This window comes from Pyxicephalus adspersus, chromosome 2, assembly GCF_032062135.1.
Source record: "Pyxicephalus adspersus chromosome 2, UCB_Pads_2.0, whole genome shotgun sequence".
Lineage (NCBI taxonomy): Eukaryota > Metazoa > Chordata > Amphibia > Anura > Pyxicephalidae > Pyxicephalus > Pyxicephalus adspersus.
Genome location: NC_092859.1, coordinates 48,276,658 through 48,304,626, shown reverse-complemented (window position 1 = coordinate 48,304,626; position 27,969 = coordinate 48,276,658). Strand labels below are relative to the sequence as shown.

The following is a 27,969-nucleotide window of genomic DNA, read 5'->3' as shown; positions in this document are numbered from 1 at the left end:
TCCAGCATTTTATCCTAGAGGTGCGCTGGGGGAGAGGCTATATGCTAGAAAGCCTATGCAATTAAAGCAAACTTGGTTAAATTAGCAGAGCACAAAATTATCAGTACTAAACCCCCCTTTTAAGAATGACCATGTGAATCTGAGTATTGTGCTGATGCTTTAACTTTAATGCTCAATCATTCTGAAAGTTCACAACAGAAACATTAAACTGGTTCAGGCTGTTCCCCTAGGAGCTCAGTTTAACCCTTTCTAGCAGTGACTTCTCGATCTTCTAATCTATAATCTAAATGCAGAGCTGGAATCCAGGACACGAAAACAAGATAAGCTAAGCTAAATTGAGAAAAAGGCTTGAATAACTTTTATGCTTCTGTTGTGGACATTAAAGATGAATTGCTTTACAGTGCATGTTGCTATACAGGTAAATAATGGCTTGCTTTTTAAAACTTATTTGCTGTTTTTAAAAAATAAGTAATCACTTGAGTCTATAACCTAAAATTCGATTACTAAACAAAATGAGAGAGAGCATTGGCAGTCTACAAGTGAACAAATAAATGCAAAATAATTGTTTTCTTTTTGTTATGAAACATAATTAATTGTAATTATATAATGCTGCAGATAAAAGGTTGTCATAGGCTGTCAGTAATATTACATTTTATTTTGAAGTTTAAGTGGTAAGTCATGCATTAGAGAGTTGCTAGAAAAGATAAAAAATACTGTTTTTAAAGTAATGCCTGTCAAAATAAAATTGGGTAGATAAGAGAACAGGCAGCACTTTACCTTTGTTTAACAAGCTTTTGAACCACAGAATTACCATGATTATTAACAGATTTGCTTTCTACTTAAAGCAAAAATATTTGTTGGTGAATCATTCATAGAAAGCAATCATGTTTCAAAGTCTAACAATTGTACTTCTCCTCTCTTGACATGTTTATTTCCATATCAAAGAAAATGATTTTTTTTTAGCTGTCCACTTAATACATAAAAAGTGAGTCATCAAATTAATTTATGTTTTTTGGACAAAAAAATACTTTAGGCAGTTCGAATTAACATTATTATTCACAAGCTGAAAATTTCGGCATATTCATATAATATTTTCTATGGATTATAGATGGTTCCTTATAGTAAGGATGATGGTTTTTCATTTGTGCTGGCTTGGCTTCCGCATTTGAGCGATTTCCTATAAATTTCTATGTGCAGTCTTGTACTGCCTAATGTTCACCTTTATGATGTATGTTTTTATTGTTTGACGTTTGTGTTATATTTGCTTAAATAAAAAAAAAATAGTAATTCAACTGTACTTCTGACAGCAAGTATTTCAATGAGAATATGTCAGGTAAACTAAAATGCTATTTCATTGTTTAAATCTTGGACATTGAATAATGTAATTTATTTTTATGAACTGGATAAGCTGGAGGACCTCTGGGGGGATTTCAATGCTTTGTGACAAAAAGCATCTGTAAGTAATTTATTTTTCACATTTGAAAAAAAAATGCTATGCTCTGCTAGTTAAGGCCATATACTTATGGGAAATGGAGATAGCATATTGAGTGGAACCAACTATCAAAGGTTTTTCTCTGAAGATTTTTCTTTTGGATTCATGTGTTAAACATTGGAAACAGATAAAACTCTTTTTTTTCAATTTCATTTAGCAGACATATAAAATACATCTTGTCAAATTCTTCAGCAGTAAAAAATAACTTTCACTTGTGTTCAGGAGAAGTTTATTTAATTGGAAATCCACTTTTGCTGTAAAAAAAACTCTTCAATTCAATTATGTACATTGCATAAAGTTTAGCATTTCTCAAGTTTAGCAGATTCTTGAGTCAGTTCAGTGGGTGCAGAGATAGGCCTTTGCAGTAAATTTCCTAAAAGTCTGCCTGGTATAAACACAATATTACTATTATTAACTGGTGGATTTATAGCACCAACATATTATGCAGTGCTTTACAAAGCCCATAGTCGTGTCACTAATTGTCCCTCAAAGGGAATTTGGGATTTGTGAGTTGTGAGTGCCCGAGGAAACCCACACAAACACATACAAACATACAAACTCCTTTCAGATAGCATTCTAGCTGAGGTTCAAACCTGAGACGCAGTGTGCTAAGGGAAGAGTGCTAGCCATTGAGCTAACTGTTACGCCCACACGATGAGTTCCAGTATTGTAAATAAAAAGTAAAATATTAATACTCTTTTGGCATGGCATCTGACATGATTACTTTTCATTTTCTATTAGTTTTAGAAAAGAGTAAACTAGGAAAAAAAAACTGTTCTAAAACTGTTCCTTCTAAAAATAACACACAGCCCAGTGAACACACAGCCCATTATACACTGATCTCAGCTGATCTCACTACTTTTATTAAACAATATACAAGTAACTCCCTGTCCGAAACCATGGCTATCATACATTTCATGTATCCTTTGTATTTAAACCAATTACCCATTCCACAACCCGTACTCAAATAAACCGCATGTATGCAGGCTGGTTCAAAGTTAGTATCAGCTGATATTCCTATTAGAATTACATTTATCCTTAAAACTAAATAGCAGTGAATAGGCACTTGGTTGCTTTGTACCATTTGTGCCCAAAACAGACCTTTTACAATGTTTCATTTTTAATGAAGAAAGTAATTAACCAATTATAATGTTTCAACTAGAACTTGGAATCCTGGAAGTTAATAGACTGTGGATGAAAAGTTAAAGCTCCCTCTACTAAATTCAGCTACTGTATTAAAAGTATACTTAACCTTTAAATGTAGTGTTTTGTTTTACATACTTCACCATGCACATCTGACTTACTACCTCTGCTTCCAATTAGCATCATGTACATGAAAACAATTTCATGTGGCATTGGTGGCCCTGATTTTTTAAAGCTCTCTAGAACTTAAGAGGAAACACTTTATTTGGTGGAACTGGGTGATCCAGAAAACCAGGAATGGATTTCTTCAAAGTCATTTGCTATTTGTTATGAAATGTTTTCAGTCCTGGACCAGATCCATTCCCGGTTCACTGTGTCACCCAGGTACACTGATGAAAGTGTATCCTCTCCAGTCTTTGAGAGCTTTAATAAATCAGGACCAAGGTTTCTTTTCTAGACTACTTGTGTCATGAGGATGATCACTGTAAAACTGTACTTCCAAAGAACATCCTAGAGGGGCAATTCTGCTCCTATTGGAAAGAAGTGAACAAAAAGACAGCAGGGTAAATAAGTGTTTTACCATGTCAATTTTGAGCTTTGAGTATATGAACTTTATTAAAAAAGAGAAATAATTGTTCTCAATTTGTGATGGTATCTATGTTCAGTGCAACACCATACCAGATTACCTATTCAGAAAAAAATCTGACTCTCCACTCTTACAGGGTGTTCCATAACATGGCTTGAAAAGTTTTAGATAGGGTTTACTCAGCACCCAAGCTAAGGTGTCTGTTAATGGGCAAGGCATTTTGGCAGCAACATGGCTTTTATGAAAATCTTGTGTTAGGAGCCCTGAAGGCCAAGAGTTGGGAGGGGTCCTTGGCCACGTGGTCCTTTTCCAGGTCCTTACCAGGACCTACAGAGCACAGGTTCTTTATTTAGGTAATAAGCTGTAGACTGCTGGAAATTCACAGGCTGTTCAAGGCTGGAGGGGAAAATCGGGTAAATGTCCTGTATCCGGTCTTAAATTGTTTTTGGATTAACCCTCTGGTCAGTTCATTTCTGTTCAGATTTATATGTAAAAAAGCAGTACTTTGAAAATTTATTTTACATTGTAGGCCTATAACTCTTAGGCATAACTCACCAAAATCTGTCCAATATTTAATAAATGTAATAATAAAATGTAAATTAAAAAACACAAAATTCTGTTAAAGCAGGAGTGCATAAAAATACTGAAACCTGTACTATACCTGTACAGTAGCATATGTAAAATATATAAATATATATTTTAATGATTACTTTGTTTTGGATTCAGTACAGTTATTTCATATTGAATCTAATACAAAGTAATTTGAAATTCCCGTCACACTCCCTCGCACGTAGTGACGCATGCACCAACATCACCGGGAACTCCCGGGGAATGTGAGCGCACTTGCTGGGGGACAGATGGAAGGAAGAGGACACGACCAAAGGATAGGATGCGATGAGCAGAGCACTGGAAGATGCCGTTGGGACCAGGAAAGTCTTTATTTTTTATGTTTTTAGCTACCCAGAATGTGGCTTAGGGTTACCGCTTTCAGCTTTTTTTTTTTTTTTTTTACACTCAGGGTTACCACCAGGGAGGTTAAAGCGAACATAAGAAAGAGGAATAGTGGGTGAAAAAATGAATGAGGGTGAAATTTGTTATAGAAAATGCTGTCCTGAACTGGGTTAAATATTAAACATTGTAGATCAGTTAGCTCATGCCTAATTACAGCACAGATGTCCTTGTTCCACTATCACATGAACTATGCTTTCGTTTTTCAAAGCCATGAACTCCAATCTTGTACTGACACATGTAATTTTCAGACATCTGTTCCAAAAAAAAGTGACACCAAATAAAGTACTAATAGATGATTGAAATCTCTGGGAACATTTTGAATAAAAAGTTTACTTAGCGGGATGCTTTCTGTGTTGATAACACCTGCTACATTTTTATAATAGATTCACTCTGTAGTGTTAGCATTTTTAATGCAGCATTAACATGCAGTTTGATAGCACGCAGCCTAAATAATGGAGCATTCATCAAAGTAAATTATGCACAGTTAATCAGTTTTCATCTTGCAAATTAGTGAGTGCTAGTTTTAATTTTACGTATTTAAAAAGGGATGTGGGTTATTCTTGACTTAACAGTTCATCTTTTATTCTTTGATAAAAGATAGAACATTTCTTAAAGGAGGAGGAGGCAGATATGTGGGCAGTAACCCTGGATAGCTTTTTATTGCTTTGTCATTGCCACAGAGCTGAACTTTCCCTTCCTTAATAAGGGAGGCAGGATTTGAGCAGTGCACAGTAACTTAAACTTTTAGTTTAGAGTCATGGGGTCAAAGTTACCCAATATTTTAAAGGTATTTTAAATTTAAGCCTTGCTGAAAAGTACAAATTTTTGCATAATTGTACACATTTTATTTGTCTGTGATACCTAACACTCACCAACCCTAGTGGGAGCGGGAGGTTAGCGGGAGATACTTCAGGGCCTAGAATGTACAAAATAGGAGCAATGTTGACTAAAATGTTGCAAAAAAATCATGATCATGACAAACTATGAATCACAAAAGTTAAACTGGAAAAAAAATGCGCAGGGATAAAGGACTAATCACTTTTAGGAGAAGGAGAAAAGTTGAACTGGAGTTCAGCTTGAATGGCCTTTCTGACTGTTGGGAAATGCGCATCTGTCCGGCGACTCTGTGCTGTGCGCTATTGCAGTATGAAACCCTGTTTATTCTGTCCAGTGATGTCATTTGCAGCAGCCAGGAAAACAGATAGCAGCAGCCTCTGCTTCCCTTTAGTTGTGCAACCTGAGGTATTTCTCGCATCTCCAGTACGAGTCTGTGAGGCTGTGCACAGCTATAGGGGATTTCAGGGGCAATTAGCTCCTGACTTAGTCCTGCACTGCCATTGCCTGCTGGGACTTTAAAACCTCTCTGCTCCCAGTCACCAGGGCCTGTTGTAGCATATAGCTGGGCTAATCTGTGCAGGAGTGTGTTTTCGTCTGATTTATTGTTGCTGACCTTGCCTGTTCCTGACAACCCACCTGGACAGACCTTTGCCTGTGACCCCGACTCTGCTTGTGCCTTTTCCTTTGTACTTCATTTGGTGGACTGATCTCTTGTGTATGACCTCTGCTCTGTATTCTGGACTTGGCTCCATTGGAATCTTGGTACTGCTTTATCTGTGGGCTCCTGGCTTGCTGCCGGCCTATCCCCAGACACCATCCCTTGCACAGTAAGTCCTGGGGTCCAGGGCCTTACACTGACATTTATGTAGTAGACATAAAGAAAAAACCTTTACTAGAGGTTCATGAGTTATCTTTCCTATAATCATATATCAACAGGAAAAACACTATTACTTTATTAAAACATTTTTAAAAGAAATATATTTGTCATACCAATAATCTTTGTAACATTACAGGAAATAACAAACTATGATCACAAAATAAGAGGTATCTAATATATTGTTTTGTGACACAGTGGTCCCACTTTATCAGACATGGATGTCCCTATATGATTACAAAAAAAATGATAGAAAACTGCAATCAAAAACATCAAAAATAGAACTTCTTCATAGTACAGAACATATGGGTTGATTTTCAATTTTATTTGCATTCATACAAGAAAACCAAATTATAGGACAAGGCCTACAGGTAAATAATTGCATGTAATCACCAAATTCCAGCCCATGCAAGAGAACAAAATACTGTAGCAATGTCAATTATTAAGCCTTGGAAAAAAGATGATTACAAGAATGCATCAACATGTGCATCTACCGTAGCCAAAGGACTAGACTGGAGGAGAGAAGTAAGTACCCGTGCAATTGTGACCTAGCTGGAAATCAGACTCAACATGGGAAGGTATCTGACATTGATGACATCAGCACCAGGATTATTAAGGTTGTGCTGGCTTAGGATGGGATCACATGAAATGCATGATGGTATATGAGTGCTCTTTGTTCTACTAGCCCTTCACAAAATTTCATGTGGATAGTATTTGTTCTTTGACCTAATTAATTCTTGTTTTACAGAGAACATAATGATAAATTATTTTTTGCGTATAGCAATGCAAGTAATCTAGAAAATTATGAAATCACATTCAGTGAAATAAATTTATTTACTCCAAAAAGTACCCTTTCCCTTGGCTCCAAATGTATGGCGCAAAGTTTACAGTAATTCATTTTTTTTAATTAATCAAGAGACCAAATGGGGTGTGTGACAGTACAATTAAATGTTTATGTTTAAGGTCTTAGTAGATTGACCCTTTCTGTCAAAAACTTAGGTGTATTAAGGTCTAAAACACAAAATAATTGATATTGTTTTCCTATCACCAGTAGTATTTGTATACTTTTCCAAGATGTTCTGTTATTGAAAATTCTGGTTGTGCCATAGACATTGGGTCTGATTTAATAAAGCTCTCCAAGTCTTTTGAAGGAAACTAATCTGTTCTCTTGTAATCAAATTACAAAATTTATTTTGCCCATTCTTTCACTGAAAACTTGGCACAGAAAAGAGCTTATTTAACTTCTGCAATTCCTTTTATTTGACCATGATGGACACTTTCATTCATTCTTGGAGCAATCAATGTCTTCAAACAACATTAAATAAATTTTTAATTAACATGTCTATTATGTGATCAACTTTCAAAGCACATTGCAGACCTTAATTATTCCACGTAAAAATGTATCTTTGCCATGTCCTACAGGTTTCACTTTAGCTTGTCACCCATTCTACAATTACATAATGAGTGTCAAGACTAAGGCTATGTACACATGTGCAATAATTGTTGTTGGAAATGATCTTTCACGATCCTTTCCAATGACAAATGACTGCAGCACTGTTCTGCTCTATGAGGGGACAGGGGAGAACGGCGGAGCGGCACCCCGCTGCACTCTCCCCCCTTCACTTTCATTGCGATCGTTCATCATCCATCATCCGTGGATCTGCCAGGAGGGTCGTCCAGATGATGACCGCTGTACACAGATTCAACAATTGCACGTTTGTACCTAGCTGAAGTCATGTTGAGCTCCTTGGAAATAATGTGTTTTTTGTATTGGTGAAATAACTTTATGTCAGTAGAGTCATTACTGGTCCAACTTACTGTATCTACACAATGTTGAAGAGCATTTAATGTAATAGTGTGTTGCTTAAGCTATAATAATTAATAACTGATACTTTCATTATTTATATATTTTCTCCTTTTTGCCTTAATTGAAGATGAATGTTTTTTTTTCCAGGATAACTACCACAGCAGCTTGCATGATGGATCTCAGAAGATATCCGCTGGATGAACAGAACTGTACATTAGAGATCGAAAGTTGTGAGTAACATTTGTGCTTGCATTTTACACTTCAATTACTGCCAAGGGAAACCATTTTAGTCTGGCAGGAGCAGGCTCTAGGTTCTATTCACTGTGGATACCATGAACACAAAGCTGCCATGTGTTATGTATATTTCTTCCATATTTGATGGGTTTTCTTTAAAAAATATACCTGTATATACAGGTACACTGCAACCAATAATTATTGGCCTTAGCATGGCACTTTGCATAGGAATGTGCCATTATGGAAAATTTAGGCCACCTTCAAAGTACAAAGCATATTATTAAAGGAATACAAATAGTTTATACGTCTGTTAAGTAAACTATCATGGTGAAAAATGAGCAAGTAAGTAAAGTGGTGAATTGGAAGAAAAAGATAAAGAAGAGAAGGGAAAAAAGAAGCACTGTGACCATGTGTGTGCAAAGATCTATTATTTATAATTGCAAACATTTTTTCATAAGAACAATATACGTTGGTATCGCTAATGACATCAGAGAGGTTGGGAAGCGTGGCTGTATTCCAATACCTAATCCAATACCTAATTTTTAAAGCTGGGTGAGTAGAAGCTGTAGGCGGGTGGTGGTCGCTGTATTGTGGCCCAACTTTATGTGGCCCAAAAACAGCTGGGTGGTTACTGAAAAGTGCTGGGTGGCGTACCCAGCTAAATAGGGGCTGGGGGGAAAGCTGCTTTATGTATATTGAATTTGCAGCCATTATTAAGTGAACTACTATGGTTCTAGCCGCAGAGCGTATGGTGTCCATACCAACATGTAAAAAAGCTAATTGAAAAGAAGGTTTGACAGGAAAGTCAATGAGTTTAGAAAAAACACTAAACACAGAATTCCAGTATGATTTTAGGGAAAGTCAATACCATAGCAAATGTGATAGTGAGCCATATTAGTGATAGTGAGCCATTGTCTCCAACAATGGGGTGAGTGTTGGGGGTATACTTTAAATAATCTGTAAGGAGGGAGATGCCATCTATAAAATCATTTCTGAAGTAGCTCCCAGTAGTTTTAGGAGCATGGTGTCCTTTGAGAAATTTCAATTTGCCCACCCAAATTGTGCTACCCTAAGGGTTTTTTTAAGTAAATTCCAAATTATTTGTCAAGATAAAAAAACGGGATTTATCTTTGGAGACTGGAAAAGAGTTGTAAAAAATGTGGTATATTGAAAAAAACAACACTGTGGGAATTGAGTGCTTATTAAAAAATGGGATTTTTGTAAATAATGATAAAACTCACAAGGAGCAAATGAATATTTGTGCTGAAGAAACCAAAATGGTCTGATCATTTTACCATTGAGCAACTGATAAATATATTGTGTATACCATGGTTCTCCCATGTTTGTAAGTGTTCATCAGGGATATTTATTGCGAGCACCATAGGCATTACCAGTGTCAGTCCAGAATTTAAAAAGCATGAAGTCCCCGACGTTAAAGGCAGCTTTAAAAGTAGGAGCTCCATGTAGAGGTGGTAAATGACCAACTATGAAAGACAATAGCACATTCTTTTGGTAATATGGAGAGAGTAATTAGGATTCTAGTGCTATCCATATCCTATTGAAATTTTGTTTCCTCCAAAATTGTATTTGCCTTAAAAAAGAGGCATAGCAATACCAGTGAATGTTTGGGAGCCAAAAACCACACAAGGAGCTCAACCGAGTCATCACATTAAATGAACATTTCTTGTTCCGTCATATAAATCTAATAAGTAATGTTTGTAAAGATTTAATGAAGATTTTAGGTATGAGGATAGATAGTGTACAAAAAATGGTGCAAAATGTTTGCCATTAAGAGCATTTTAAATGCTGCAATACATCCTGAGATAGATAGTTCATGTGATGACATTTAATTAAATTCTATGAAAATTTAGTGCAAAAAGGTTTATAATTAGCAATAAATAGTTGGGACATGGATGATGTAAGCTTAATGCTTAAATATGGATGGTCATGTACCATGGAATTGATTTAATCAAGAAATATTGCAGGTCTGAAGGTATAAATATAGGTAGGATTCAAAGATTTTTGAGTGTTACCTTTATAGTATGAGATTGAGCTAAATTGACACTGGGTGTCTTGTATGTGATGTAGTGAGAGTGATGGATTGATACAATCAATATAACATCATCTGCAAACAGACTTACTTGCGATGTACTTGTTTATAAAGCAACCACAGATGTTTGGATTTATTCTAATAGACTCGGCCTAAAGTTCCATTGGAACAATAGGCAGTCTTGGTGAGCACCGATAGTGATGACAAAATTATCGGACAAACTACCTGCAGGCCATATTAGCAGAAAGTATCCAAACTTCAGCTAAACTTTTTTCGGACTCGATCAAAGGCCTTCAGTGTCTAATGATAAGAGTATGATTAAAAATATGATGAATTTTCTTCGTTTTTGCATAATGTATGAGATTGAACCGTTTTTTCTTGTACCATCAGGAGCTTGTCTGTTTTTAACAAAACCATTCTGATCAGATTAAACTAAATTGGGCAGGATGAAAAATAATCTATTCTTGTGAAGGCTTTAATGATATACACATATCTTTTATGATAGAATAAGAGACAGCTTGCCCACTAGTATGCAGGCTTTCAATGGAGATTACTGTTTCTTCTTTAATGGTGGATGGCTCTGCTTTGGGCTGTAGCTGAGTTGTGGGTGAAGGATCAGAGGATTTTTGGCGCCTGCTGGGCTACGGTTAGTAGGAGTGGCAGGTGGAGAGGACTGATGGAGAGGTGGTGGAGGCTGATGGAGGCTTGCCTTTGGGCCTGTGGGCCCTGGATTGTGAGCACTGTATTTTATTCACATTGATTGCTTCTAACTAATAAACACCCAGGAACCAGAAATGTTTGGATTTGATCATATTCAATTTTGTCCTAATTAGTCGCAACACAAATATATTTTTCATCTAGGCACGACAACTTTTTTTGTTTGTGTGTGTGTTTTTTTAAGCTGGTGTATTTTGCATTGAATTTTACTTACTGGAATTTCAATGCTACAATCGCCATTAGATATTTTCTGAATTTTCAAATTAATTACGTGATTCAAATCAAATGACATCTGGAAAATTTCAACAATCCGGAAGATTAGTAGATAAGTCTAAGCAATGAATATGAGAATAAAAAAAGACATTTTTTTACCTACAAAAATGTAACTAACTAATGAAAAACAATACATTACTTTCAAATATTTTCATTTGGGATTTGATCATACAGCCTTCCCATCCCACTTTATTAATTTTTGGTGACAATACTATATTCAGGGGCTTTTCAGGTAACTTAAACAAATTTGCACCCATATACTTCAACGCAAATCAATTAAACCCACAATATTATCACATTTCTGCATGAAATCTGATGATTTTTTTAAAATTAAAATATAGAGTAAAATTTTTCTCTGTAGAATTTGCTTTACATACCTACCAGGAATGCGAGAAATATTCATTACACTGAATATGTGCTGTGAAGTGAATCTTTATTACTGCTTAATTCTGCTGTGAGAGAGGACACTTTTGATGTTATCAAATGCACAAGTTGAAACTAGGGCAGTTTATAAATAGTTTATATAGACTTTCAGTATTTCTTTCCTCTTCTTTCCTCTCTACTTACTCATCTTTCCTACATTTTTCTTTCTTGTATCCTTTAAAATCATAAACTAACACTTAAAAATATAAATTATGCACATAGTTAAAACCATCTCTAAATAATGATAATTATTACACATAACTTTTTGTTTCTTATCTTTCTTATTATTAAAGCTTGTTTCTGGGTACAAACTAGTCTCCTGTCCACCCCTCTATGCTATCCACACTTTAACCCATGTTCAATGTTTGGATGTTTTCTATGTGTGAAGGAGGATATACTTTCCACTGATCCAGCTCTGCAGTAACTGGCCCCCACCTGCCCACTCTTGATCTCCTAGTTTCTATTCAGATACACCCCCACAACTGTACAGCCATTAGAAAGTTCACATCATGTTGGCATGGACTTGTACACCCAAAGAAAGACCTCTGCTCAGTAAGTAGACAAAGAGTGTAAGCTCACCGCAGGTTGACCTTTAGGATCAAGGTAATACACAGACCTAGGTTTTACGGAAGGGCACACCGGGAAAATGCCCACACCCTCCACCTTCTCCAGAGCCCCAAATGACCGAATAGCAAAGGTGCAGGGATGCTGTGCATTTAGGAACCTACTTTATAGTTGCCTTTTTTGTCTAAAACCTTTTAACAAAAAACCAACAAGTGCATAGGAAAAAAATTGGAAAACCAAGAACATAGAGCCTGCCTGACAGACTATGCCCTGAGAGAAAGAGTGTGACATCCATGTGCAGGACTGGGTTGCGAGGAATGAGAGATGCATATGTTTTTGAAGAGATTCAAATAAAGGGAAAAACAAATCATCTACCTATTCTTGTGTCCTACTGCTGTCTTTTAATGAGCCTACTCTCTATCGGACCACTTTTTTATTGTTCCCATTAAAACCTACTCCTGCCTCCACAATATCTAACATCTGTTTAGAAATGTACATTGTTGTAGCTAGCTCACAGCCTAGCTGTTTTAAAGTTTTGCACCTCCTATCTTTGTAAGGAATTGATATTACATAAGAGATCCAATATACATAATTTTTATATGTAATTTTTTTTAAAAAAAACTGGGCTAATATAGCATTAAGAATGTTAAACAGACATTAGTTTTATAAAAATAATGAAAGGGATTCTAAGAACTTTCTTTGCCTATAACAGAATGTTAAGACATTTACGTCACTGACCTGGAAAGAGAAACGTAGCTTTCTGACATACAATTAATTTGCCTTTCTCCTTGTCTCTATTGTGCAGCCTGTTACTAATATCTTTTGTTGCAATTTGTCAGCTTTAAGAATTGTAATTGTGCATATACTTCAATTACCTTATTTATCAATTTCTGAATCAGAATTTTATATTTATACCAATGCAAATATCAGAAGAAACTAAGCCTTAGCACAGCTTGTTAATATTGAAGCTGCACAGGGTGATTGTTTTTTCAGGACTGAAATTTGATGGGATTAGCTGTGTTAGGCAGGCATATTATCCATGTTTGTCCTATAAATGATTCATTTAAATCCAGACCAGTTCTCTCTGCTCATCACATTGTATTTATCTGAAATAGCTACTCTATTGAATGTGGAGGTATTATAAAGGCTTATCAATTCAAAGCAACACACAGATAGTGAAACAAGAAATTAAATAGAAAGAAATGCGGTTGGGAGGAGGGATATAATAAAAAATATATTGCATGGACTTGGATTCATTTACAAATGTACCACCAGGTTAATTACAAAGTTTTAATGTAGTAATCTACGTAATCTGCACATCTAGTCTGACCCTTATTAGTTGTGCAAAGTTAAATTCAGTATAAGTGAATGCAGTTAATTTGTGCTATAGTGAGCAGCAAATGTTACGCTGCTTTTAATTTATACATTTATTATAGATGTTTAAGACAAAAATGTTTTCTCAGGCTTAGCAATGCAGTAAATTATTGGCAATAGATATGAAACTACAAGGATAATACAATTACATCTTTCTGTATGTATTTTTATTTGAAGGTCATATTAAAATGTGTCTAGTAGATCTTGTTCAGTAAACACGTACTGGTCTGTCTACAGCCTTTATTTTTCAATACCATTTGGGTAACAGCCAGGCTTTAATAAAACTGCTAATGGTAATGGTTGTGGTAACAATAACTAGTGCCTCTTAACAGTGCTGTTTTTGTGATGTTATAGACATCAGGGTGTGATTTATTTATTATTATTTATTTTAATTATTTATTTTTATTATTTATTTATTATTATTTATTTTTATTATTTATTATTTATTTTAAGCTCTCCAAGGATGGAGAGGATACACTTTCTTCAGTGAAGCTGGGTGATCCAGCACACCTGGAATGGATTTCTTCCAAGTAATTTGCCATTTGCTATGTTTGTTATGCAAATGTTTTGAATCCTAAACCAGATCCATTCCAGGTTTGCTGGATCTCCCAACTTCACTGATAAAAGTGTATCTTCACCAGCCGTGGAGAGCTTTTATAAATCAGGTCCATTGTGACTGCTTTAGGCTTTTTGGTGTAGAATAGCCAGATGCTCCTAGATTGTGCTGCTGAAACTAAGGGACTAATTGTGATTGTGTATAAAGGCCAGCATGGTGATGATGCTGGAACTGCTCCTGATACAGCCATTGTGATGAAACATATTGATTCACATTTATGGATTATGTTGTGCTGGGTAGACATATTCCAGAAGCTCTTATTGCAAGTGGCTGATACTGGTGCTGGGAATAATCACAAACAAGATTTTTAAGTCTTATGACTTATGAAGTACTTTTATTACAACATTAGGCTCTTTTGAACTTCTCAAGATGTTTATAAAGCAATTTTTGAACATAACATACAGCTGACAACTCCCTGTTAATAGTGTTAGAGCTCCACTGAGTGCAGGATTACTGTAGGCTCATGATGTGTAATGATGGTCTTCCAGGGGGCTTGTCATTGCCATCATGGGTGTCTTTTAACCTTCTAGATGAGCAGTAGCTGGCAATAGTAAATCTGAAATGGAAAACACTAAAGAGGAGTTGTGTTTTTCAACAAAAGCTGCTTTTTTATTTTTTGCAACTTGGCTTCTGAACATCTTGTTGATTACATTAAAAATAAATACTTTGACCCTTTAGTTTAACATTTCTAATAGTTGATATTAAAATGTATGTATGACTGCTGTAGCTAGATATTAAATATGCTTGAGAACTTCTTGCATATAATAAATCTTAACATAAATCTGTCTCTTTGATTATTAAGAAGTGTCCTCTTGTTCACTGTTAACGTAGCAAGTAATGCATCGTAGCTTAAGGCATGGTTATGTATGTTCAAGAAGGAAATCTTATTTTATGACCCTCTGCTGCACTTTTTACTTTGACAAGAGATAGATCATTTATCTATTTTAGAGGAATGAAAGTTTAAAATTTAAGGTCAGCACATGAATAACTGTTATTTTCTTTGGAGTCATGGAGGCCTATTACAATTATAGTAATGGGATATTTATTTCAAACTACATTTTACATTTACATACAGTAGAATGTATTTAACGTGACATCTGCATGGGAAATAGGAAAGAATTCTGAAGAAAAGATTGTTATTTTTTTCATTATTTTCTTAATAATCCACTTTACAGTGAATGCTTTTTTATATTAACCTCCCTAGCGGTAACCCCGAGTGTGACTTGGGGTAGAAAAAAGTTGCCACAAGTGGTAACCCCGAGTCACACTTGGGGTTGGAACAACTAGGGAAGGTTAGTAAATAGAGCGCTTACCTGATCCGCCGGGGTCCTGCGCTGTCCAGGGCCACAATCTCAGTCTTCTTTTTTCTTCCTGCTTCTGCATTCGATGAGTCACCGGGGGAGTTCCTGATGACGTCGGTGCGTGTGTACTTCCTGGCCGGGCGGGGTGGGAAATTCAAAATCCATTTGTATTGTATTCAATACAAAATAACTGTATTGAATGCAATACATTGGATTTTTATGTGTAAAAGCAGTACATTGTTTTCAAGAACATTTATTTTACAGTATATATAATAGTATGAGTATAATATGTTTTTTTTTTTTTGTTTTTTTTTAAATAAATAGATTTTTTAATTTATTCAATTTATTGTTTTTTAATGATTTTGTGTTTCAAACTTTATTATACTCATACTATTATATTATACTGTAAAATACATTTTCATGAAAAACAATGTACCTCTTTTGGACACAAAGGAAGAGATTCTTTTTTTATTTCTTATTTGTATGTTTGAATTAAAAAATACGTCAGGATGAAAGTATGGAAACTGCAATTGCTGACTTGCTTTCAGGAGTATAACTATTACAGTTCTGTTTTACTGCTGAAGTTAGAGAGAGACACAGAACTGAACTTGGTTGGGAGTCATTCTCCCAACCAACCAACAGTCAGGTTTTTTATTCTTTTCTCCCTTTGAAAATTAACTTGTGGCACCATCCACACTACAAACACAACATTCAGAACTGAAATCAATGTTTTGAGACTTGCAATATTATAACAAAAGCAAAATGTGAAATATGTCACGGTAAATCGAACCAAACTAATGCAACTGCATGCAATAAATTGTTACTATAGACAAAATATGTGCTATACTTAGAGCTACCATTAAACATATTTGGACCCCCCAACTTCACTCCCACACTTTGCTTGAGTGAGTTTTAGGATGTAGCCAATTAGGGTTTGCCAGTAGCAGCTCTGCTGTCAATTGGTCCAAAAGGGTGACGGGGCAAATTTGGTCATGTAATAGCAAGCAGCTTATCAGATAGTGTGGCACCAAGACTGGGAGAAATGGAGTGCAAACTAACTGGGTACATGCAGCAACAACGATGTTCTGGCTTATGTACCAAAATTTAGGTGTTTTTAGTGGCTGATAGCAGGGAAGGATTTACACATAGGGCCTGATTTATTAAAGCTCTCCAAGGCTGGAGAGAATACACTTTCAGAAGTGAAGCTGTGTGATCCAGAAAACATGGAATGGATTTTTAAAAATATTTTGCTATTTGTTAGCATATGTTTTGAATACTGGACCAGATCCATTCCAGGTTTGCTGGATCACCCAACTTCACTGATGCAAGTGTATTCTCTCCAGCCTTAGAGAGCTTTCTTAAATCAGGTCCATAGAAACAAACAAATTTGTTCAACGTGACTGAATCAGTTTTGCACAAATACAGCCAGAACCTTTATGTTAAAGCATATTACAGAATGATACTCCTAACAGATACTCCTAACAGCCAATCAATTATATTTCAATTTCAGAAAAGCAGCTCTCTTAAGAAAAAAAAATAGTCAGCATTATACCAAAACTAGGCAGCTCCCCCTTCTGTTTTTTAACAGATATTTACATGTGCCACATCCCCAATTAACCATTTCACAAAGGAGGAAAGAAGTGGATACCAAACCATGGATTCCTGAGACTTTTAAGGCATTTTAAATAAATAGCCTTAGCCATTGTAAATAATTTATTCAATAACAGTTAGAAATACATAAAAAGACATTGTACACTGTATAACGTTTTAAGTCTCATTTTTATAGATGTTGTACATATATATATTCTACGCATTTCACAGAGCCTAGCCTGCTTCATCAGGAATACAGAGACTTAAAAAAATAGATATATACATAAATACATGTGTATCAAAAAGTTTCATTAGCATTTTCACAAGAACAGAGCATAAATAATGTACAATAACTTGCACATATACAGTGTTTCTAAAAAAGCTGCACCTAGGACAACAGGTAGTTCTTTCACGGAATGTTATATATGACTGACCAAGAATAATACAGCAGAGCAATGTTATATCATATAATCATCACAGGATGATTCCCACGGCTGCATTCATTCATGATTCATTCACAGCCGCGATACTCCTGTGTTCTTGGATAGAGAATCTCTATGCAAGAACACATACTACAGGCCTGCAAGAGCAATCAGATCTCGACGGCTGAATTTACTCAGGCCGTTCTCACTTACATGTTCGGTAAACTAGAAACGATCCGATTCGCCACGAGATCGAATTTTAAAATCTCGCTCACTCAACCCTGGGGTAATTATCTGTGTGGAGCTTGGTGCCCCCTAGCAGCACAAAAATTTTGCTCTTATCACTTGGGGACAGAGAGCACCACTTTAATGATTCTGTATATTTCAAATTGATAACATATTTACTAGTAAACATACATACATATATGTATTAAATTATTTCCATCTCCACATTCTAATCTATCAATTTTTTCATGGATCTCAATTTTAATAAATTTTATTAAAAAAAACAAAACAAAAAAAACATAATTAGATTAAAAACATTTATAGCTTTTCATTTCGTTTAGACCTGAATGTTGCGTCACATTCAATTTAAAAATATATTTTGGTTCTCTCTGAAGCAGAACTCTGTCAAAATCACCCCCTCTGGGATCAGGAAAGAGACATTTCAAGGCAATAAATCTCATTCTCTTGACATCAAAATTATGATTTACCCCCATGTGATGGCTCAGAGGAGTCAAGATTTTATCACTCACCACTGAATATACATGTTCATAAGTGCGTCTATTAAATTGTCTTTTCATCTTGCCTACATAATAATAGCCGCAGTTTCAGATTGCCAAATAGATTACTCCTCTTATTTTATCTTTGTTTTAGGTTAGAGAAGATTCCCTTAGGTATCTGAACTTCATCCTACTTTGAGTGGGTGTATTTACATTGGCCACATTTTTCACAAAGAAAAGTGCCAGTTAGTGGCTACAAAACTTGTTTAGCCTTTTTACTGATGTGGATTTGTACTAACTTTTATTTTAGAGAATGAAATTTTCTATAAAACACCTAGGGTGTGCCTCTATATTTTTGTATTAGTGGATCAGATGTTAAAATAGACCAAAATGTATTACAGATCATTCGTATGTCTTGATGTTGTGAAGAGTATCTGGTTATGATTTTTATTTTACCTTGTTCTTTCACTTTCTCTCCACCCTTAAAATGTATCTCCATACGTTTCAATTTTTTCACTCCCTGGTTTTATTATAGCCTCTTTCTAACAATCTCACCTGTAGTCCCTTAGCCGCTACGTCAAACTCAGAATCTTTTTTTGAAACAATTCCTTCTAATCCTCAGATATTGTGAGTAAGGTATGCTTCTTTTTAAAGGTTCTGGGGGGAAACTCCTGCTGCTAGTATGGTGTTCCCTGCTGTTGGTTTTTGATAAAGATTTGAGAATTAATGTTTTTAAAAAGTTGATTGATTACATGTTCCGATGATTTTGTAGATTAGATTATAGTTGGACTAATAAGCAATGTATGTCAGTACCTGAAGAGATATCAAGGTTTTTGTATTTCTTGTATTGTAAGTAGCGACATCTTATCATTGACTTGATTTGGTTCAGCACTTATATTGGTGACACTTTTTGATACTGATCAATGTTGTTCACATGTATTTATAGTGTTTCATGGTACTTTAAGGACACAAAATAGTTGTTTGAGTTTTTTAAAGTTCAAACATCTGCATGAATTTTAGATTACGTGGGAATAGAGAAGGTTTATGATTTACGTACTTCCCCATGTTGGAGAGAGCAAGGTATTACCTGGATTTTGAATATAGATGGTATTTGAGAAATAGTTATATTGTTTTAAAATTTTGGATAAGCAAGGTTGAAACATATAAGGATTTATGGATCTATTTATTTTGGTGTCCTTTTTGTTTGAGAGGTGCGACTCTTGCTCTGCTTTGTCATATATAACATTTTGTGAAAGAACTACCTGTTGTCCTGGGTGCAGCTTTTTGAGAACTGTATACTGTATAAATGTAGGGTATTGGATAACATTTATGTTCTGTTTTTGTGGAAATGTTAATGAATATTGTTGAAACTTTTTGATGTACATGTATTTATGTATATATCAATTTCTCTTCAAAAAATGATTTTGTTATCCTAGGTATCTGTATTCCTGATAAAGCAGACCAGGCTCGCGAAACGCATAACATATATGTAAAACATATATTAAAATGAGACTTGTTATGTTATATAGTGTACAATGTGTTTTTTATGTATTTTTAATTGGTATTGAATAAATTGATTTATAGTGTTTTAACAAAATTTAAAAAATTGTCATTACGACTATTTATTTAAAATGCCCTAAAAGTCCCAAGCATCCTTGGTTTGGTTTCCACTTTTTTTCTACCTTTCTGTAATAGTCATTATTGTATACATACTTGCTTAATTATACATATTCAGCAAATGTTATCCTGGGAATTACAACCACCTCCTGAGCCCAGACTACTTGATCCTCTACTACACGGCCATATGTTTAGACAGAGAAAAGTAGTTTGAAAACATTTAATTGTTCCGTGATTAAACAAATATATAGATATTACAGATTTTATATTAAAGATACACATTAAAATGTAGTTTCCATATGTTCAGAAAGGTTCAAATTCTTAATATTATGTTTTGAATAAAATAATGAAATTCTTGTATCATCCAGTTATTTAGGCATAAACTCTAACACCTTGAAACAATCAGCTTACTGTTTTATAAATTACATATGGCTAGGAATATAATTCATTGATTTATGATAATTTTCAAACAAATGATGCTAGTTGGTTTGTTTTGTGTTTTGAATGTGATTAAGTAAAATGTGTTTAGAGTAACTTATTAATGCAGATGGCCCTAGATTTAACTTACAAGTAAGTTACATTTGAGTTACAATTAAAGCTTTAGCTAATATGAGTTATTGGGTGGTAAGCATAAAACTGTCAACACACCTAAGAAAGTGTGATGTAGTAAATTATAAAGTGTGGTATTGTGTGAGATGCTAACTTATACAGTGTTTATTAGGCTTTGTGACAGAGATTAGATGATGTCAACAGAAAAAAAATATGATGTTCAGTTCAACAAGTATTTACATTTTTGCTATTTTATCATTGGCCAAGACTATATTACAACGTTAATACTACTGAGCAATAATATATGGGTCCCGTTAATCTAAACTCTAGACTGTACATTTGTGTTTCAAAAAATGTGAGTGCAAAAACATTGGCTATTATACACATACATCTAAATGAAATTTAAATTACACTGAAATCGCATATTAGATCTTGATGATCACAATATTTAAGTTGAAAAGCTTTATTGATGAACATGGTGATTCAGCAAACCTGGAATGATTTTCTTAAAAGTGATTTTAAATGCTTAACATTTATCAGCAAATGTTTTTAATCCTGGACCAGATCCGTTCCATGTTTGCTGGATCACCCAGGTTCACCGATGAAAGTGTGTCTTCTCCAGTCTTGCAGAGCTTTAATTAATCAGGCCCATTGTGTAACCCAGAACAAAATGGTATAGGAACAATCAACAGAAACGAAAATCATCAACCCGCTGATTCAAAATCACACTAAAAATTAAAGTAAAAATCTGAATTAATTTCTGACAACATATGGCAGGCTTCTAAAGATGAAGCAGATTTGGCTGGGGCACCTTCTTCCAGACCTTGATCCGGGCATTATTAAACTCCTGGACAGTCTGAGAAGCACCAAAACATAATGTCCCAGAAGGTCTCTATTGGGTCTCTATTGGATTCAGGTCCAGGGAACATGGGGGCAAGTCAATGAAATCATTGTCTTTAACATGCAGGAACTGCCTACACACTCGGTCCTACACCATGAGGAAATTTGCCCCTGCTGCTATATTGAAACTTTTGACAAGGGGTATGAAGATTTCATCTTGGTACCTTACAGAAGTCAGGGTAGCCAGCATGTGGAGGTCTGTGTGGCTCACCAAAGATATGATCCTCCAGACCACAACTGATCCAATTTTAATTTAATTTTAATTTCTGATTCCATTAGGCAGTCGGATGCCCAGTTATATTCTGTGCTTCTAGAAAAACATCCAGATTTTTCTTAAAGCAATTTATAGTAGTTGCTAAAACTTCTTCCTGAGGGAGCCTATTCCACATTTTTAGATTTATTGATCACATTTTTGTCTCATTTCTACTAATTACAATTGATCATTTATTAAATCTGCTAGATAACTGAATGTTTTTAGAACAGTGTATATTTCATTCACATGTAAGTCAAATATGTGATACTATGGAGATGACATCACTTAAAGAAACCTTATTATTTACCTTGTTGTTTACTTTTGTTACTGCCCTTCTTTTTACCTGAAACATATTTTTAGTGTTATTTTACATATACATATTTACATACTTACATTAGTGTGGTGATCAGTAGAAAGAATGCCTCTTACATTACTGGGCATTGGGAAGGCTACCACCCTTGGAATCAGTGGTAACTGATCTGAGATTCACAAACTGCTCATTGCTCATGGAACCCCTTGTCACCTCTAGAGGAACCCTAGTTGAGAAAAGGGTGGCCTAATTTATTACAGCTCTCCAAGAAGAAGATAGACTATCATGGGGGAACCTAGGTAATTCAAAAAACCTGTAATCTGGTCATGGAATAAAACCTTTTGCCAACCAATAGCAATCCAGAAATCCATTCCATGTTTGCTGGATCGTCCGAGTTCTCCGATGATATTTTATCTTCTCTAGTCTTCCCTAGAAAACTTATATTGTAACCAGATAAGCATTTTTCATTTTTTTCTCGATTCCAAATTTTACATATTTTGGTCTATAGGTTTCATAGGAAAAAAAATATTTTTTTTTTGTATTTCAGTATTTTTATTAAAGTTTTTCGGCAACAAAACCATTTAACAACACAATCACTGTATCATTAAACATGCCTTATGTGGGCTTTTCTATGAAAAGGATACTTGACAGAGAGTAACTATACTTCACACTTAACAAAATAGTGACAAGACCAAAAACACAATACAAGGTATCAGTTCTATCTACATCAAAACCCCTGAGGTACCTGGTAGGATACCGACCCAGATTGATATGCTTTTCAATGTTATTTTTTTTAAACAATGTCAGAGATAACTTTTTTTTTATTTCTCCCTCTGCTTTAAGTTTAAATGTGGTATTTTAGTGCACATATGCAGATGTTTGCACACCAGCCACCATACTACATACTTGGAACGTACTTGGAATGGAGACTTCGTTGTTAAATGCATATTTATATGCTTTATTTTGTGTTATGATGGCATGGAGTATAGGTTGTTTAGTTCTGCTGTTTTGCATGTGTTCATTTTATTTATTTTAGCAAAATGGTTACGTTACTTTACTTGTTTTTTACTTGTTAGCACACACATTATTCATTGCACTGTACTTGTTAAGAAATCACCAAAGTATGGATATTCTGCAAGCACGACAAACAAGGACAGCACCCTGTAAACTGTATAAATGTATATTTAGCTAGGTTCGAAAATACTGATCTCTGTGTGTGCACATTCTATGCAGTGTACTGTAGTGCTCTTGTTCAATTGCTTAGGTAAATTAACTTTATTGTTAATAACATGAAGTACATGTGTGGTCCTTCACTCACAAGAGCAGCTTGTTTGGGAAAACCACTTTCCAAATAAAAGTGCAGGACAAGCATACATGGATTATTCTCAGGCGTCCCTGATTCATGAATGGTTTATAATTTCCAATACAGTTGGGTTTTTCCCCTTTTATCTATATATATTTAAAATTGTATGTATGTATGTGTGTATGTATGTCTGTATGTTCCACCATCACTTAAAAACGCATTGAGACATTTCAAAAAAACTTGCCGTATATATGACTTAGACTCATGTGAGTGCACCAGTTAAAGCTATATGTCAGAGCTATATTTGGATGTATGTATATCATCACTAGGAAACGCGTAGAGACATTTCAACCAAACTTGCTATGTTCCACCATCACTTGGAAACGCATAGAGACATTTAAACCAAACTGCTGGACATATGACACTGCTGATCTTTGTACGGCACTATGGTATATATATATAAAATTGGATGTATGTATGTGTGTGTGTGTGTGTATGTATGTTCCACCACCACCATCACTCGACCAATTCTGCTATACATATAAGTGAGACTCATATGAGTGCACTAGTTATCCTTGTACAGTGCTGTGCTATATGTCAGAGCTGTATTTGGATGTGTGTATGTCACCAGTCGGCAACGCATAGAGACATTTAAACCAAACTGCTAGACATATGACACCACTGATCTTTGTACAGCGCTGTAGTATATGTCAGAGGTTTATAAATGTATAATAATAGTGTATGACTGTGGATGGACATTAGAGTGTCAGCTCCTCTGTACAGAGACTGGTGGATCCAGCTCAGTGTTTCATTGTACAGCACTATGGTATATGTCAGAGCTATATAAATCTATATATATAAAATCAAATGTATGTATGTTTGTGTCTATGTTCCACCATCACTCGAAAACGCATGGAGACATTTCAACCAAACTTGCCATACATATGGCTGAGACTCATGTGAGTGCACCTGTCATCTTTGTACAGAGCTCTGCTATATGTCAGAGCTATATTTGGATGAAACGCATGGAGACATTTCAACCAAATTTGATATGTTCCACCATCACTAGGAAACGCATCACCAAACTGCTAGATATGATGTGAGACTGCTAGACTCATGTGAGTGCACCACTGATCACTAGGAAACGCATGGAGACATTTCAAACAAACTTGCTATACATATGACTGAGACTCATTTAAGTGCACCGCTGATCTTTGTACAGCGCTGTGGTATATGTCATAGCTATATTTGTATGCATGTATGTATGTGTGTATGTTCCACCATCACTCAGAAACGCAGAGACATTTAAACCAAACTTGCTAAACATACAACGCCGCTGATCTTTGTACAGAATGTGGTATATGTCAGAGGTATAGAAATGTATATTAATAGTATGTGACTGTGGGGGGTTATTAGAGTGTCAGCTCCTCTGTACAGAGACTGATGTTGTCAACATATTCGACATATGTCTCAGACTCATGTGAGTGCACTGCTGATCTTTTACAGCGCTGTGGTATCTGTCAGAGGTATTTTTGCATGTATGTATTTATGTATGTATGTGTGTATGTATTGCTCAGTGACAGTGTGCCTTTTGCTTATATTTTTACATACTTTTTTTTGGGCTACAAGTTTCTGGCCTGTAATAATGCCTTCGAGAAAACTTAAGGCATTTGGCCGAGTGCAATCAATGGCAAAAAAAAATGAAAACAACACCGTAGACAAGAAAATCACTATAGCAACGCCAGGTTATCAGCAAGTTATATATATAAAAGATGACCTTTAACATTACACATTACTAAATTAATAATGAACTATTTTTTTTTATGCCTCAAGACAAGAATTCCTTGTGCCCCAGTGCCCTAGCACACCTGTGAATTTAGCCTCATATCTGCATTATACAGTGTTAGATTAAGTGCAGGTTCAGGCCTGAAGCAGGATCAAAAGATTCCCCATAGCTCCTGAGAGCCGGCACCTTCCAGATCTTAATCCACTTGGACTGGTTCTTAAAAAAACAGCATTTCCAAATTTGACAGCGGGCGGCAGTGGGCTGTAGTAGGTAGAACTAACTACATGGAGCATGTAAGTTCACTTGCATGAAGAAGTAGTAACGATAACCTCACTGCCTGTCTGAACATAGCATATGAGGAACATTCATGGGAGCACCATAGAGGTGTTGCAAAATGCGTCATTGTTTTATGAGGGCTTTTTTTTTTTACTTATCAGCTGTCACAATTAATAACATTGATTTAAAAAAAAGCTGGCTGAATCTATATAGTAGGCAAATATTAAACATGTAACATTTTTTATTTGCAGATGTTTATGAAAACGTAATAACGTTTAAACGATAAAAAACCCCCACATCAAACCCCCTTTACTTAACCTGCACAAAAAACACCTTCGGGGCAGTGTTTGGTTGGCTACTGCAGAGTCCAGGCCTTCACCCCATTGAAAAGCTTTGGGTTGTGCTAGAATAGACTTTACCCACTGTCCCAGCTCTCATGTCATCAATACAAGACTTTTACTCCCGCACCCTTCCAGTTGGTTTCTGCATGCAGTCACATGCAATCCCAATGAATAGTATATTGTTTTGATCAGAGACTTAGTGGTTGACCACTCAGATTCCAAGCACTACATTTGGTGAGCCAATGATAATGCACATATTTTCCTATATGGAGACAGATGGAAAATGACAAAAATAGTGAGCATAAGTAGCTAAAGGTACCTAGAAGAGAATGTGTGTTTGGGGAGTTGCAGGGTTAAAAAGTGTTTTATTTTGCAGATTTGTCTAAATCATACATATTGTTGTTAGTACGAAAGATTTAATTATCACAATAAAATTGATATTGTTACTTTAACTTGTGTAAATGCATATTACCCCCCCCCCCCCCCCCCCCGAAGTCCTTCAACCAGAATGACTTGCTTGCCTAGATAATATCATTACTCTCTTTAGATGCAGTTAACGGAGATGATTGTGATGCTTATAGTGCATTTAAACAAACATTATATTAAACAGTGATTTTCTTTTTTTTTTTTTTCTTTTAAAGACAGTGATTCTGCCTTATGAATAAGAAATGCATGACTCAGAAGCAATCAGTTAATAATAATGTACAGCACAGATAAAACTTACCAAAAGAACAGTCAAGGTACATAGAATAAAAACAAAGGGCTTTCAGTGCATTAAACATAGAAGAATAGGAACTATCAAATGTAATCAAATAACTAATTCTGAGCAAATTCAGTTTCCACTGCTTTCCTTTAATGCGTTTCCCCCTACAAAGTTAACAATTTGCTTGTCTTGTCATACCAACAGAAGGTTTATGAACATTTAAGACATTGGAGATGACTGATTGATAGCAAAGAACAGTTTATTATGTTTGGTAGATATATACCTTTGTGTTCCTTGGCTCTACAGTACCATACTATATGACATATAGTATTCCCATCTCCATGATTTTTGACAATTTTCTGTCACTTGGATTATAACGTCTGCAAATTGCACAATTTTGTTCTAGAGTTTAGTGTCAGGTACATCCCACCTATTTCAGTAATCTTTGAAATTGCCTCAGCAATGCTGTCATTTGTTAAATTGCATCTCAGCCACATGAATATAAATTATTCCACATGTATCATCACTAACGGACATAATTTAGTTTTTCAACTCCATAACCACCGTGCCCTTAAAACTCTTGCATTCACAAAATATGGATCCCTGCACAAAGAACTCATTTCAATTCCATAACTTTTCAGATATATAATCATTTGCATTTTCCATTTGTTAAAATTTGAAATGTAAAAAAAAACGGTACAAAGAGAAATAGGACTACCATTAGGTTTATGGGATGAAAGAGTATTCACCAGAACAAAATACCATAGGATAAATACAAAAATGGCACTTTATGGTGTAGCATGGACATCAATATTCTGCAAAGGAAGCAGAGAGAATATTTTTGTATTAGATCACACATCTTTTTCATTTTCTCCAATTACTTCACCTTTTCAAATAGTGCTCCGGCCCTGGTCTCTCTAAAGCAGTGAGAGATCGAATAAGTTTATTATACAGAAGACACAAAATAATCATTTTTGGATTTATTATGATCATCACGAAATATTAGCTTTAATCAGATGCCTATGGCCAAACCAAGTAATGTTTATTTGTCTATAGCTCTTCTAAACTACATCGGACATTTCTTTCACAAACTAACAAGAGACAATTAGGTTACTTGTTCTAAGCTGATGAATTTTGCATACCCAAAAAGCACTTTGCTCACTCCACCTTTTACAGGCACAGATTTAAACATGATTAAACAACTCCTCTTACAAAAATTTGGTGCTCAAACTTTGCATGATCTTGTAACAGATAGCAAATGTTGATAGTGTAGGAAACAAGTATAAAGAACTCAAGTAACCCTACCTAGTAATACATGAAGCTTTGAACTTAAAACATAGAAGAGTGACATCATAGTGGTTCATAGAGTTTGTCCTTTTTTGCTGTCTTTTGTTTTTTTATTTTAACCTTTGTGTTTGAGTATAGATCTGTTTTTCCAAAGCATGTTTAAATTAACTTACTATTGATTATCTCGCTACCTCTGCTGGTAGCCGTACTTTTAAAAAAATTGCTTTAAACTTTCCCTTAAGCTAGTTTGTGGTTATGTCATTATGTTTTTATCTTTATTTCATATTAAAAATACTGTCATCTTAAACCTTATTATTATCCCTAATATATTTGTTTCAATCATTTTTTCTTTTACCCTTCTTTTCTTCAAATTGTTTCAAAATTTAATTTAAATTATATTTTTGTAGTTTTTCCTGATTATTAGTATTTTAAATGAAGTCTAACTAAAACTCTATATAGGGGAAATCAGAACCTCCTTCCTCACGCTATAATATAGAAAATATTTTATAGATGGATGTACTCTTTTTCCAGCAAAGTATTTTCAATAAACATGAATCTCATCATCGCTGAACTGCAGAGTGTGCTACAAATATAATTCAGTGCTTGCT

At 35.1% G+C, this 27,969-nt stretch overlaps 1 protein-coding gene across 1 annotated transcript in view; it reads left to right on the top strand.

The window, feature by feature from the left end:
* Window positions 1–27,969, top strand: part of GABRB2 (gamma-aminobutyric acid type A receptor subunit beta2) — a 219,600-nt gene that overhangs the window by 135,754 nt on the left and 55,877 nt on the right. Inside the window, exon 5 of the mRNA XM_072400711.1 lies at window positions 7,898–7,980. Coding sequence (XP_072256812.1) covers window positions 7,898–7,980 — 83 coding nt within the window. The remainder of the gene's footprint in view (window positions 1–7,897; window positions 7,981–27,969) is intronic.